Source organism: Pithys albifrons, chromosome 27, assembly GCF_047495875.1.
Source record: "Pithys albifrons albifrons isolate INPA30051 chromosome 27, PitAlb_v1, whole genome shotgun sequence".
Classification (NCBI taxonomy): Eukaryota; Metazoa; Chordata; class Aves; order Passeriformes; family Thamnophilidae; genus Pithys; species Pithys albifrons.
In genome coordinates, this window is record NC_092484.1 from 5,057,689 (window position 1) to 5,072,033 (window position 14,345).

Here is a 14,345-nt window from a genome sequence, read left to right on the forward strand (position 1 = left end):
GGTGTTGGAAAGGGTCGTCCCCGCGCTGTGGCACCCCCAGATCCCTGCGCAGGACACCTCGAGACCCCCACTGGAAACACGCCAAGAGTCTCCAAAAGGAGCACCCCAAGACCCCACCTCGGACACGCTGAAAGGCTTTACCAGGGACACCCCCACACCACCCAGGACACCTCAAATTCCCGTCCTACCTGGGACACCCCAAGAGGCCACGGAGGGCACTCAAGGACCTCTCCTATCCAGGCTACCCCAAAACTGCTCTCATCCAAGGGCACCAAGGGCCACCCCAGGTCTCTCATCCATGGCACCCCAAGGACCCAGATGCCACTGCAGCCCCACAGCACAGGCCCCACTCCCCTTGTTACAGAGACTCCAATGACAATGGAAACCGATGGCACTGGTGGTGCCCTGACACCCGTGGGTGCTGCTGCCCCCGGGGGCTACTGTGGGTCCCCACTGCCCCCAGGTGCCACTGCCTGGCACCCCACTGGTCACGAGTGCCCCTCTCCAGGGGTGCCACTGTCTGTAGATCCCTATTTTCCATGGCCCCAAACCATCCACCCAAGGGTCACCCCTGCCCGTGGGTGCTGCTGGCAGCAGGTCCCTGCTGTCCCCACATGCCTAAGTGTCCCAACCAGCCCTGCAGGGCCAGGGTGAGGCCCTGGTGACCGGGTGCCATGTGCTGGGTGGGTGCACAGAGGGACAAAGAGTGACAAAGAGATGCCCAGGCAGGGGTGGAAGATGGTGAGGAGGGTCACAGAATGGTTTGGGCTGGGAGGGACCTTAAAGCTCATCCAGCTTCACCCCCTGCCATGGGCAAGGACACCTTCCACTATCCTAGGTTGCTCCTTTGATCCAGCATGGCCTTGGACGCTTCCAGAGATGGGGCAGCCACAGCTGCTCTGGGCAACCTGTGCCAGGGCCTCCCCACCCTCACAGGGAAGAATTCCTTCCCAATATCCCATCTAACCCTGCTCTCTGTCAGTGGGAAGCCATTCCCTGTGTCCTGTCCCTCCATTCCTTGTCCCAAGTCCCTCTCCAGCTCTCCTGGAGCCCCTTTAGGCACTGGAAGGGGCTGAAAGGTCTCCCCAGAGCCTTCTCTTCTCCAGGTAAACACCCCCAGCTCTCCCAACCTGGCTCCAGAGCAGAGGGGCCTCCAGCCCTGGGAGCATCTCTGTGGCCTCCTCTGGAGGAGCTCCAGCAGCTCCATGACCTTCTGGTGCTGGAGCACTTCCCAACAGCCACTACCGTGGCAGCCCCAGCAGGGCCAGGAGAGCTGTGGCACTGGGATGTGCAGCCCCCCAGCACAGCCCCCCAAAGCAGAGCAGGGGGGCTGGTCCTGAGGTGCTGAACGGGTGCCAAGAGGCTCCAGACAGGGAGACACCGTGGGTAGCACAAGAATTCATATATAGTAAAAAGTCTTTATTAAGAAGGCTTTGAAGTCAAAAAATAAAACTCTTGATACAATTTCATAACTGTCAAGTCAGCTCAGCAAATATATAATCAGTACTTTAGCCATGTAAGGTTAAAGGTCCGTTATTTTCTTTTTAAAATAAAATATATTTTAGTTCTTAAAATTTATTCAATAAAGTACATATTTTCCTATAAATTCCCTACATATACATAAAGAGGTAAAAAATAAAAAAATAAAACTAAAAGAGAAAGAAACAAAACAATGAAAACCAAAAACAAAACAAAAAAAAGACCCCCAAACCAACCATAAAATAAAATGGAGATAGAAATTTGTTTTTTGTGACATGGTGTGTTAGCTGTGCCCCCTCCATCCCATGACCTCCCAACTTCACATCACACATTTTTGGGCAGTTTTCACATTGGCAAAATACAAGATAGACCTGCATTACAAAAAAAAAATAGTATTTATAGAACCATTGAGAATCATCCAAAAAAATAACTACATACAAAAAGAACCACAAAAAAAATTATCATAATAATAATAGAATGATTTTAAAAAAATAAAAGACAACCCTTGCGTGTCCTAAAATAAAAAGTGCAACCGGACCTTTTCTTTCTGGTTATTTCAGTTTGCAAACAGAATACTGGTATATTTGGGAAGGACTGGTGGAGAACAGCCGGGCTCCCTCCCCAGCCCCACAGCCAGGTGAAGAGTTAAAGCTATTCTGTAAACATCGGAGTTTCCTCCTCACGGAATTCACGCCCCCTTCTCCTCATCCTCATCCTTGTCATCTTCGGCCCCTTTGTCCCCACCCTCCCAACCGCCCGGATTTGGCCACCCCCCCGCCCGCCACGCCCTCTGCGCCTCTCCAGCTTTCAGCAGCCTCTCCCCCCTCCCACCCCGTGCGCCCTTCGGATCCATTATTAAATAAAAAGCTTGATTTAAACAGTTGAAAGTCCTTAAAACGCCGTGTTGGGGTGGAGGAGGTGGGGGGCGGCTGCCCGGCGAGCCCCCGGGCTAGGAGAAGATGTGGATGGCTTGGGTGGCGGGCGCGTGGCACGCGGGGCACTGCGGCTGCGCCCGGCCGCAGATGCGCAGGGCACACTCCATGCAGAAGAGGTTGTGGCCGCAGGGCACGAGGGCGGCCATCACCTCGCTCTCCAGGCACACCATGCACTCCCGGGAGCTCTTGCGGTGCCCGTCGGAGCTGCTGGAGTCGGTGGGCGAGCCCGAGGCGGCGGAGATGCTGCCGGGCAGCGAGGAAGAGGAGGAGTAGCCGGTGCTGTTGGAGAAGGAGGAGAGTGAGCCCTGGGCGGGCAGCCAGGCCAGGGCGCCGGCGGGGTCGCTGGGGATGCGGCGGGCAGAGGGGTGCTCCAGCCCCGCCCCGCCCTCGGGCAGGGTGGGTGAGTGGCGCGGCGTGGCCGGGCCACTGTTGCGTCTCTGCGAGCTGTTGATGGAGGAGCAGCTGCTGAAGGCCTGCAGGGGGTTGCCCGAGCGCTCGAAGGGCGACCAGATGGTGGTGGTGGGCGTCGTGAGGTCGAGGGCCAAGAAGTCAAAGCCGAAGTCGCACTCCTCGGAGCCCAGCGGGGCCGGGGGCTCGCTGAAGGTGCTGTAGGGGCTGGTGGGGCTGGCAGCTGCCACCCGACCGCTGTAGTAGGACTCGGTGGAGGCACTGCCCAGGGAGCTGAGGCTGTCGTTGCGCAGGGCGGCCGAGGAGCGGTGGGCAGGGTGGGCAGGGTGGGGGGCCTTGGCCCACGGGCCGCCCGCGCTGCCCTGCAGGTCGAGGCAGACGTCGGTGCCGTTGGAGTGGAAGTCGTTGTCGGCGTTGATGTCGATGAAGGAGCCTGTCCTCATGGTGATGTGCGCCTCGATCTCCTCGCGGGCACGGTCCACGTTCTCGGGCATGCCCGTCACCTCGAACACGGGCTCCTTGTCCCGGCTGGGTGTCACGATGTAGGTGTGTGTCTGCTGCTGGATCCGCTTGATGGTGGCTCCCTTGGGCCCCACCACCAGCCCCACCACCCGGTACGGGACCCTCACCTGGATTGTGGTCTGTCCCGGCAGGTTGGGGGGCCCCTGCATGGCTCCCGTCAGCCCGTTCACTTTGTTGCGCGTGGCCCGGATCATGGAGAAGTGCTCGGCGGCCGAGAGGATCTCCCGCTTCGCCATCTCCACGTCCTCCTTCCTCCCCGTGACGATGAACACGGGCTCCTCGCCCCTCACCGGCGTCTTGATGTATGTGTTGGTCTTGGCACGCAGGGCTTTGATTTTGCAGCCTGCAGAGCAAGAAGGGGGAGAAATGAGGCGCCAGCACTGAGACCCCCCAGGGTCCCCCTGCTCTCCCAGGACACGGACATGCAGGACCAGCAGGACCCTCTGGTTCTGCAGCTGCAGCACAGACACCCTTGGACAGGGGGGTCTCTCCTGCAGACAAAGGCTCACAGTTCAGTGCCTGGGGGGCTGCACTGGCTTCCAGGACACGCCAGGCTCCTGGCACTGGCCTGACCCTCTGGGATCGAGGAGCAGCAGATTGCAGCCTGCAGCCCCGCTCCCAAAGGCATGGGCTGAGAGGGGCTGGGGCAGGCAGCCACAGGGGCATAGTCAGGGCTGCTGAGGGGTTGGGAAGCTGAACTCATTCAAAAGGTGTTTAAGGAGGTACAAGGTGAAAAATGACACCAAGACCAAAGAGAAAAAAAAGGCTTGTTTGGATCCTGCAGGTCCTTTGACCCCTCCCAGCCAGCAGCTGGACATCAGGAACAACCCTGGCCACGCTCCAGCGGGGACAGAGATGGTCCCGAAGGGCTGGGGGAGCTGGGGCTCCCCATGGCAGGGGCTACAGGCACCCCCTCCCCTCCCTGCCCCAACGGAGGGATCCCCAGCACCGAGGCTGGGGCAGAGGTGCTCCCAGGGCTCCCTGTTCTGGAAAGACCTGCTTCCCCTGCATGGGAACGTGATTCAGCAGAGCCCAGTCGGGACACGGAGCCCAGGACTGTGCTGCCAACTCTGCCCGTGCCTCACACAGCCCTGGGGCACATCCCTGCCCCTTCCCTTCTGCGGCTGAGATGGGGTCTGGCTGGGGGTCCTGGCAGCATCAGTTCAGCCAAAGGCTCCTGCTCTCCTCCAGGACTGCAAAAGGCTCCAACTCTCTTCCAGGACCACTTTTCAGTGTTCCACTGAGGAGCCGCCTGCATGCCCAGTCCTAATTGCATCCGCTCTTAATTAAATCCCCATGAGCCTGGTACAGCACAGCCAGAGCTCAGCTCAGCTCGGCCCCAGCACACAGGAGTGTGTCTCCCACCCTCAAGACACCCCTGAGCTCTGCAGGGCACCCAGTGCAAAGCCAGGAGCCTGCAGGGATGGAGGGCAGAGCCCCGAGACTGTCCCTGTGCATCGCAAACGCTGCCATGGATCCACACGGATAAACAGACAAGTCCTCCAGGCAGCCAGGCGGCTGCAAGTGCCCGACTGGCTCCTCTGCAAACAGCTCGCTTGGGGCTCCCCTCCTCCTCCTCCTCCTTCCCAGACACTCCCTAGGGAAGGGCAGGGCTGCTCTTCCAGCTTCGAGGCTGGAGAAGGGAGAGCCCTGGGAGGCTGAAGGGCCTCAGCATAGGAAAAACGTTGACCTGCTGAAGCTCCTTCAGAGGAGGCCACAGAGATGCTCCCAGTGCTGGAGCCCCTCTGCTCTGGAGCCAGGCTGGGAGAGCTGGGGGTGTTCACCTGGAGAAGAGAAGGCTCCAGGGAGACCTTTCAGCCCCTTCCAGTGCCTAAAGGGGCTCCAGAAGAGCTGGAGAGGGACTTGGGACAAGGGATGGAGGGACAGGACACAGGGAATGGCTTTCCACTGCCAGAGGGCAGGGTTAGTCGGGATACTGGGATGAAATTCTTCCCCTGGTGAGGGTGGTGAGTGTATTGGGTTTGCATGGCCATGACTTGGTGTTTTCTGTGAGAAGCTGCCAGAACCTTCCCCCATGTCTAGCAGAGCCAATTCCAGCTGTTCCAAGACAGACTCGCTGCTGGCCAAGGCTGAGCCCAGCAGAGATGGTGGTAACACCTCTGGGATAATGTACTTAAGAAGGAAAAAGAAATTATTGTGCAGATGTAACTGGGTGCAGAGAAGAGTGGATTGAGAATATGGGAGAAGAACAGCTCTGCAGAGCCACAGGGCAGTGCAGGAGGGGCAGGAGGTGCTGCAGGCACGAGCTGAGAATCCTCTGGAGCCCATGGGGGGGCAGCTGTGCCCCTGCAGCACATGGGGGGCCACAGGGGTGCAGATCCACCTGCAGCACATGGAGGAGCCCATACTGGAGCAGGGGGATGCCTGAAGGGAGGATGTGACCCCGTGGGAAATCAGTGCTGGGGCAGGGTCCTGGCAGAGACCTGCTGCCCTGTGGAGAGAGGAGCCCACACTGGAGCAGGTTTGCTGGAAGGACTTTGACTCTGTGGGGAACCCACCCTGGAGCTGTGCCTGAAGGACTGACCCAGTGGAAAAGTGACCCACGTTGGAGCAGTGCATGGAAAACTGTCTCCCATGGGAGGGACCCCACGGGAAGCAGAGCAAGGACTCAAACTCCTCTCTCTGAGCAGCAGTAAAACCAACCTGGGATGAACTGACTGTGACCCCCATTCCGTCTCCCTGCACCACTGCTGGGGAGGAGGGAGAGCCTGGGAAGGAGGGAGGGGTGGGGGAAAGGTGTTCATAAGATTTATTTTACTTTTCACTGTCCTGCTCTGACTTTGTTAGTAATATATTCAATTAATATCCCCAGGTTGAGTCTGTTTTGCCTGGGATGGTGATCAGTGAGGGGCATCTCCTTGTCCTTATCTCAACCTGTGAACCTTCACTGTATTTTCTCTCCCCTGCCCACTTGTTGAGAGGAGTGATGGAGCACCTTTGGTGGGCACTTGGCATCCAGGGAGAGCCAATCCACTACAGTGAGGCCCTGGCACAGGTTGCCCAGAGCAGCTGTGGCTGCCCTGTCTCTGAAGTCTTCAAGGCCAGGCTGGACAAGGCTTGGAGCAACCTGGGCTGGTGGGAGGTGTCCCTGACCTTGGCGGGGGGTGGGATGAGATGGGCTTTAATGCCTCTTCCAACCCAAACCCCTCTGGGATTCTGTGACTCAGTCGGGCTGGGATGGCACAAGACCTTCAGTCAGGTCTGTCCCAAGCAGGTAAATCAACTCAGGCTCCCCAGCAGCCAGAGAGCAGAGGGAGAACAGGAGCTGTGCAATCCTGCTGCACTTCCCAGGGTATTAAACATCAGGGATGACAACAAGTAAAAAAACTGTCGCAGCTGCCCTGGGTGTCCCAGCCCAGCTCTCTGGCAGCTCTAACCTCTGGCAGGTGAGCTTATGGCTGGGGCACAGTGTAGAGAAAGCAACACCCCAGGGACTGGGTCAGGGCTGAACCATCCAAAGTGATGTTCAGGGAGAAGTGCCTGCAACGTCCCAGTTCCCCTCCCAGATTTATCCTTGTACCTGCTCTAAGCTCTGCCACTGATCTGCTGCTTGGCAAACCAGGACAAGTCCAGGGCAGTGGAAAGAAGCACCGTTGGTGCCTCCCATGGGTACCATGTGCCTGCCAAAGTCCTAAATTTGCCCTTTGCAACATCATAGAAACTTGGAGTGTCCTGAGCTGTAAGGAACCCTCCAGGATCATCCAGTCCAACTCCTGGCCCTGCACAGACATCCCAACAATGCCACCCTGTCCCCCAGAGCGTTGTCCAAACACTCCTTGAGCTCTGGCAGCCCTGGGGCCGTGCCCACTGCCCTGGGGGAAGAACCTTTTCCTAATATCCAACCTAAACCTTCCTCTCTCTCATGAAGTGGCAGTTTCAAGACCCAAAGGAATTGGCAGCTCCCACAGAGGCTGCTCAGGAGCCAACATCCCACAGGGGACACGGCACAGGGAGGCTCATACTCATCCTGCTCCATCACACTGGTGGCATCAGTGGGACCCAACTGATGCCACGGCAGCACAAAAGAGAGAAGAGTTTTCCCAACAGCTCCTGTGAGCCTTTCCTTGGGACAAAGCCTGGGATAAAAATTAAAGGGGTGCCTGGCTTGACCAGTTCCACTCTCCTCAAAGAAACAGGACAGGAAAAATGGTCCCAGTCTGCAGCTGCTGGACGCTGCCAGGGCCACTGATGGCACCAAATGCAGCCAGGGGGTGGGAGCTGGTTTTCCCAGTTGATGTATAAACAGGGATGGTGGCACATCTGGGGTGGCAGGGTGGGGGCTCATCCCCCTGTGTGCCCACAGAGCCACACTGGGGAACACTGTGAGGAAGGAGGCATAGGCCAGGAAAGGCACTGCCCGAGGCCACATGCTGGCACCAGCACCAGGAACTGTGCCTGTGAGGAGCCTCCGTCACTGGGCACACCGGAGGGCACTCCCAGAAACAAGGAGGGAGCAGGATCAGGACAGCACCATGGCCACGCCCAGGGCCCAACCTGTCCTGCCCTGTCCCCAATCCCAAACTCCCCTTGAGACACCCCTTGGCTGCAGGGACTCCCCATGGCTGAGCCCCACAGAGCCCCCTGAGAGCCAGATGGACTCAAACCACAGACTGGTGGTTTAACCAGCAACATCAGCTGGGGGAATAATGGAATATTTTTGATTGAAAAGGACCTTAAAGCTCATCCAGTGCTATCCCCTGCCATTGACCCCTGGGACACCTTCCACCAGCCCAGGTTGCTCCAAGCCCCATCCAACTTGGCTTTGGACACTTCGAGGGATGGGGCAGTCACAGCTGCTCTGCCCAACCTATGCCAGGGTTTGCCCACCCTCAGAAGGAACAATTTCTTCCCAAATATCCCACCTAGCCCTGCCCTCTGGCAGTGGAAGCCACTCCCCCTTTTCCCATCTCTCCATCCCTTGTCCCAAGTCCCTCTCCAGCTCTCTTGGAGCCCCTTTAGGCACTGGAAGGGGCTGAAAGGTCTCCCCAGAGCCTTCTCTTCTCCAGGTGAGCCCCCCCAGCTCTCCCAGCCTGGCTCCAGGACAGAAGGGCTCCAGCTCTGGGATCATCTCTGTGGCCTCCTCTGGACTCGTTCCAGCAGCTTCATGTCTTTCTTGTGCTTGGAATGATGCAGACCAATATGAGATGTTTCCCTGCAAGCCCCCACCCCAGCACACTGTGACACCACCCTGGACAGTCACAACCCTGGGAAGCTGCTGCAGGAACAGGGCCGTGGTGGAGAGGGCTGTGCAGAGGACCTGGAGCTGCCCAGCAGAGCAGGTGAGCCCCCTCACAGGCAATGCCAGACCTCAGCCCAGCAGCACCAGCTGGCATCCCCACATGCCCCTTGCCAAGGGCCAGTGCAGCACCAATGGCCACAGAGCAGTAGAACAAGGTGCCAGACTTTGCTCCAAGTCTCTAACCAACGTGGCTATAATGGCACTGCTCACATCCAAATGTGAACACCCAAAAATCTGGGGTAGGATGAGGGGACAGACTCAGGGATGCTTCAGCCCCCAGAAGCCCCTTCTCAACACCAGAGCCTGGGTCTTGCCAGAGCACAGAGTCCCTGCAGGCCCAAACTCATCCTGACATCTCATGGCCATTCTCAGCTGACAGCAAACACCCACATTCCAGAGGTGTTCAGCCCAGTCACAGCCGCCTATTCCACCACACCCAGTTCTGCCCACACGGATGGCACCTATGGAGGGAGGGAGTGAGCTGGACACAACCCTGCCCCATCTCCACACTCCACATCCTTCTCTTCTGCCCTCTACCCATTCCACATGGTTCCTGCCACACTCCACACAACTGTCCTGGCTGGACCTGTCTCAGGCTGGGAAAAGACTAGTTTCAGACAAGAAACAGAATCCCAAGGGATTCTGCCCAGGATGACGCAGTGACAGGAGCAGCACCCCAGGAACGGCTGTGCTGTCCCTGAACGTCCTCCCTCAGCATCACCAAAGAGAACCTAGGCCCCTGTGAGGAACTCCAGTCTGGCCAGGGCTGTGCCCACTGCAAGGGCCCATGAAAACCAGCACAACACTGGGGCAGCAAGGTGGGAAGGGCCTCTCCATCCTCTGTGCTCCTGCAGACACCCACAGCGGAGACGAGGGAGCCACCGCAGCTCATCCACGCGCCGATCCCCAGCACGGCCCCGGCAGCGTCTGCTCTGCCATCAGGTGCCTCCCACACACACAAAAGGACAGAGCCAGTCCATGGCCTTGCCCAGATCACAGCTCCTATTGCCCAAGGAGTTCTCTGCTGGCCATGCTCAGCTCCAAGCTAGGAAAACCCAAGAAAGGTCCAACAGAGCTTTACTGGAGGAGCCTCTGATGGCATCACCCAGGAGGATGATGCCTGTCACAGCCTCTGGAGCCTGCTGACACCTTGTGCCTGGGCCTCTGGACCATGTTACCCACTGTCTTCCTCTTCTCCAGCTCTGTAGCATCTCTTGGCCTCTGATCCAGCTCGATTCCAAAGCGACTGGTCCCCTTTACAACTGGTGATGGGCACAGGATGGGCCAGGCCTGAGTCCAGCCATGGAGAACATGCTGCACTCCATTGGAGTTCATCGCCCTCTTCCCAAGCACTTCTTCCCACCTCTGCACACAGTAATGAATTCATTCTGCAGCAGGAGGCAAGCACATCACACCTTGGCTTCTTCTCCAGGCACCAGGAGAGCGAGGCAGGAGGATGGGCCTGTCCCCTTGGGACACAGAGTGTAGCCAGCACCAGAGCAGAGATGCACAGGCAGATCCTTCAGTAACCAGATCCATCTGTGTGACCAGCCTCAGGAGCTCCTGTCTCTGCTATGACCCAGGGAGTGGGAGGAGGCAGCCAGGAGGATGTGCCAGGTAGCATGACAGGCAGGAGACAGCAGCAGGAGAGCAGGAGCCCAGGGCTCCAGAATGAGAGGATTCACCACACTCCTGTGATCCATGGCAAGGTTACAGGTGCTCGGGGTGGCCCAGGGAGGCCCAGGTGATCTCCCCGTGCATCCTCCAAGCACTGGAATGTTGGCTGTGCTGTTCCATCCTTCCCTGGATGTCCCCTTTGAGCATCCCAGTGTTTTCTATAAATGGCAACTACGCTTTTGTAGAGCTGTGACAGTCCTTGTGTGTCACAGATGGGGAGCAGAGTCCCGGCTCCATCCCACAGGAGGCACACGGCGTGGGAGGGGAGAGCAGAGCTGGGGCAGAGGCTGCTGGAAATGCCCCTCCAAAGGCAGGACAGCAGGAACCCACACTGGCACAGCACTGAGGAGCAAGAGTCACGGCAGCTCCAACACCTCCCCAGTGACTCCCAGCATCACCACGGCTCTTTGCTGGATGGCAAGAGGAGCCCACACCGTTGCAATCAGTGCCCACAGCACTTTTTGGAGATGGTCCCTCCCATGGCAGGAGTCATGAACAGGCTTGCAGGCAAGGGCATGGCCACAGAATCCCGCCTGGCCACGCTGCCTGTCGATTCCATGTGGGCAGGGAAAGGCTGCAGATCCCAGCTGGCAGACTCCACTCAGTGCCATCACTGATGCCAATCCAGACACCGGCCATGGCAATTGCTCCTCCAGCTCAGGCAAGGAAACAGTGATTTGCATTACAGAACAAAGATTTATCTGCTGGGCTGCTGCTGCTCCTGGGGGAAAGGTTTAAATTCGGGGATCTGGAGGACAGAAATTGAAGAAAAAGGAGAAATAGTGTTCGATTGGCTCTGTCCCACCTCAGATGGCACAGGACACCCACATGTTGGTCCTGGCTGCCAGGGCCTCTCTCGTCCCCATTCATCATCGCAGTGAGGGGCTGCCAGGTCTGAGGACAGCAGGACGGGTCCCAAAGTGCCCCAAGAGCTGCTCCTCAGCACATGGTGCATGAGGAGGGAATCTGAGCCTTGCCCCAACTCCATCTCCTTCCACATCTTCATCCCTACCTGTGTTCCAAGCACGGCGGCACCACAAGTATTTGCTCCTGTATCACGGCCAGGCTGGGCGTGCAGGAAAGACAAGAGTGACAAGGACACTGTCTGGGTGACCCGACCCTGCCTTCCAATGTCACCTGTAGCACATCTTGTCACTGCAACAATGCCAGGCCCAGCTAAGCACCCCAAGGCTCAGCTCTGCAGCCCAACTTCACTGCCCCGGCACTGCCAAAACCGAGGGAGATCCACATGGGGGGATCTGGGGACCACAAAGACCCAGGGGAAAAGCACAGGGAGAATGAGTGAGCCTCTGCTTGGTGTGAGCCCTGGGAAACGACCTCGGTATTGCCCCTGCTCAGCCTACACGGGCCTCACATAGCCTTGGTTTATAATCCAGCTGCTGGCGGCACCAGAGAGCGGCGGAGCACAAAGACACTGTGCTGCCAGCCCTGTCCCCTCCAGTGCTGCCCAACCACGCTGCCCTCCACACCCAAAACCCAGCATGAGGCCCCTGCACGGCATTTCAACAGGATGAGACCGGGAGAGGGGCAGAAGACACGTGGGAAAACCCCTGGGGAGAGCTGTTCCTGCCCATGGGCCAGGCAGCAGCTGGTACCTACAGCCCATGGCTGGGCTCAGGTCCCCTCCAAGCCCACCAGTGGGACACAACCAGCACCCCTCATCAAGCTGGTGCAATAATTTCTTCGGCAACACTTTTTCCATGAGCCCTCGGAGCTTAGCGAGGACCCAAACTCCACCCAGGGTGCTGAGGCAGGTACCTGGTTGCCCATTGAACCCGTTGGTGGTGCTGGAAGTGCAGCACCGAGGTCTCAACACAACAAAACACCCAGGGGAAGGTGCCAACCGGCAGCTCCGAGCCCGAACGCAGCTGCTCCTCCGTCCTCCTTCACCTGGCAGAACCAGCCGGTTCCCTGGCACAGGTTTGGTACCAAGTTGTGGGACCCCAGGGCTCTGCAGAGCCCGCTGGAGAAGCCACCAAATCCAGGTCTCCGTGCAGCCACGGGAGCAGGAGGATCCTCGGAGCAGGGCGCGGTGCCCGCTGCTCTCCTGTGGCTCTGCCGGGCCGCCCCGGTCGGGTGGGCAGGTCGGGGGGACCCGGGGCCGGGCCGGTGGGACCGAGAGGGGTGCCTGGAAAGTTGGGAGGCCGGGAAGCGGGGCCGGCTGGGAGGCAGCGCAGGCCAATGGGAAGCGCAGAGCATGATGTCACCGCGCTCATCACAGCATGGCTCTGGCTAACAAAGAGAACAATGAGCCTGCCCAGCTCCCCGCTTCCCCCCGGGAAAAAAAGCCCCTCGGCCCGCAGCCCCCCGGCCAGGGAGGGGTGGGCGTCGCGGGGCTAGGGCAGGGCTGGGGTGCCAGAGCCCACATGGCCAAAACACCCCGGAGGCCACACTCCCTGCGAGAGGATTCCTGCCGGGATCCCTGCGGGCACCAGCTCCCTTCCTTTTCCTTTCTTTCCTTAAATCCTTCGCCTTGGGGTCTTTTCCTTTCGATTTCCAAAGGTGAGACTTCGGTTTATTTGGCATTTCCTGGAGACAAAGCCCCTCTGCAGGCACACCCACCCGGTCCTTTGGTGACAGCTGGGTGCGGGGGGCTCCGCGCCCCGGCGGCCCGCGGGGAGCTCCGGACACCACGAACGGGCGGGTTAATTTAGGCCATTTATACCGGATTTATCACCAGGCTTTACAAATGAAGCCGGAGACAAGCGGCACCGTTCACACACTGGCGCTGAGATACGGAGCCTGGAGGGGAGGGGGCAGAAGCACAACTACAATGAAAGCAATAAAAGCAGTGAAAGCTCGGCGTCCTGGCAGCTCCTCCGGCCCCGCGAGGCTCCCGGGAACTTTCTGCGGGCACCCGGGGCCATCCCACGCGGGCCGTTCTCCCGCACGGCGGAGTTTAATCGCTATTTACGGGCAGCGCGGCGGGACCGGCGCGGGGCGCAGCTCCGGGACCCGCGGCCGAGTTTCGGGGCCGCCGCTGGATCCTCCGTCGCCGCCGCGAAGTTTCCGCCTCCGCGCGGAGACAAAAGCGCCGGAGCCGCCCCAGCCCGAGGGGGTCCCTGCCGAGCCCCCTTACCTTGCCGGCCCACGATCTCGGCGACGTGCTCGGAGCTGGGCACGGGGACGCACGCGGTCATGTTCACGCTCTTCTTCCTGCCGGCGGGCGGCTCTGCGAGCAGCGCGGGCGGCCCGAGCGGCGGGGCCAGGCTGCCGAAGGCGGCCGGGGCCGGACCCGGGGACCCGCCGCGCTCCCGATCCCGTAGGCCGCCCGGCCCCGCGCCGGCCGCCGGCTCCTCCGCGCCCTCCAGCCCCAGCAGCGACATCTGGTCCAGCGCGAACCTCAGCGCGGCCGCCTCGCCCTGCGCCGGCGGCCCCTCCCGCTCCCGGCCGGGCTCGGGCTCCGGCGGCGGCGGGTCCTGCCCGGCGGGCGGCGGCGGCGGGCTGAGCAGGGTGAGGCAGCGCGGCGGGCCGCGTGCCGGCTGCCCGGGCTCGGGCTGGTACAGGGAGCCGGGCATGGCGCGGAGCGGGCGCGCAGCGAGCGGGCCGGGGCCGGGGCCGGGGCCGGGGCGGTGCCGCTCCCGGGGCCGCCGCCGCCGCCGCCGCCTCCTGCGCCCCCCGCCCCGCCCGGCGATGGGCCGGGCCGCGCCCGCCGCGCGCAGGCGCGGGAGAGCCCCGCCCACCGAGCGGGGACACGCCCACCGCCCCCACCCCGGCCGCGCCCGAGAGGCCACGCCCACCCCGGGGGAGCCGCGACCCCCGCCCGGCACAGCCCGGGAGGATCGGGACATCCGGGGGGATCGGGACATCTGGGGGGGGGATCGGGACATCCGGGGGGATCGGGACATCTGGGGGGGATCGGGACATCCGGGGGGATCGGGGTCTCCGGGGGGGATGGGGACATCCGGGGGGATCGGGGTCTCCGGGGGGGGATCGGGACATCTGGGGGGGATCGGGACATCCGGGGGGGATCGGGACATCCGGGGGGGATCGGGACATCCGGGGGGATCGGGACATCTGGGGGGGATCGGGACATCCGGGGG

The 14,345-nt window shown here is 60.4% G+C and overlaps 1 protein-coding gene across 1 annotated transcript; it reads right to left on the minus strand.

Annotated features, from left to right (window-relative positions):
* Positions 1-1,398: 1,398 nt before the first annotated feature.
* MEX3D (mex-3 RNA binding family member D) lies at positions 1,399-13,929 on the minus strand. The gene is made up of 2 exons (XM_071578233.1): positions 13,382-13,929; positions 1,399-3,687 (listed from the first exon to the last, which is right to left on the minus strand). Exons 1-2 carry the CDS (start codon positions 13,818-13,820, stop codon positions 2,429-2,431), a joined length of 1,698 nt encoding a protein of 565 aa, XP_071434334.1. The 5' UTR covers positions 13,821-13,929; the 3' UTR covers positions 1,399-2,428.
* Positions 13,930-14,345: the final 416 nt, after the last annotated feature.

Excerpts from the sequence above, each read along its gene's own strand:
- MEX3D (XM_071578233.1), bottom strand. The coding sequence starts at position 13,820 with ATGCCCGGCTCCCTGTACCAGCCCGAGCCCGGGCAGCCGGCACGCGGC. Across the intron at positions 3,688-13,381 it reads CGAGATCGTGGGCCGGCAAG|GCTGCAAAATCAAAGCCCTG; the intron begins GTAAGGGGGCTC and ends CTTGCTCTGCAG.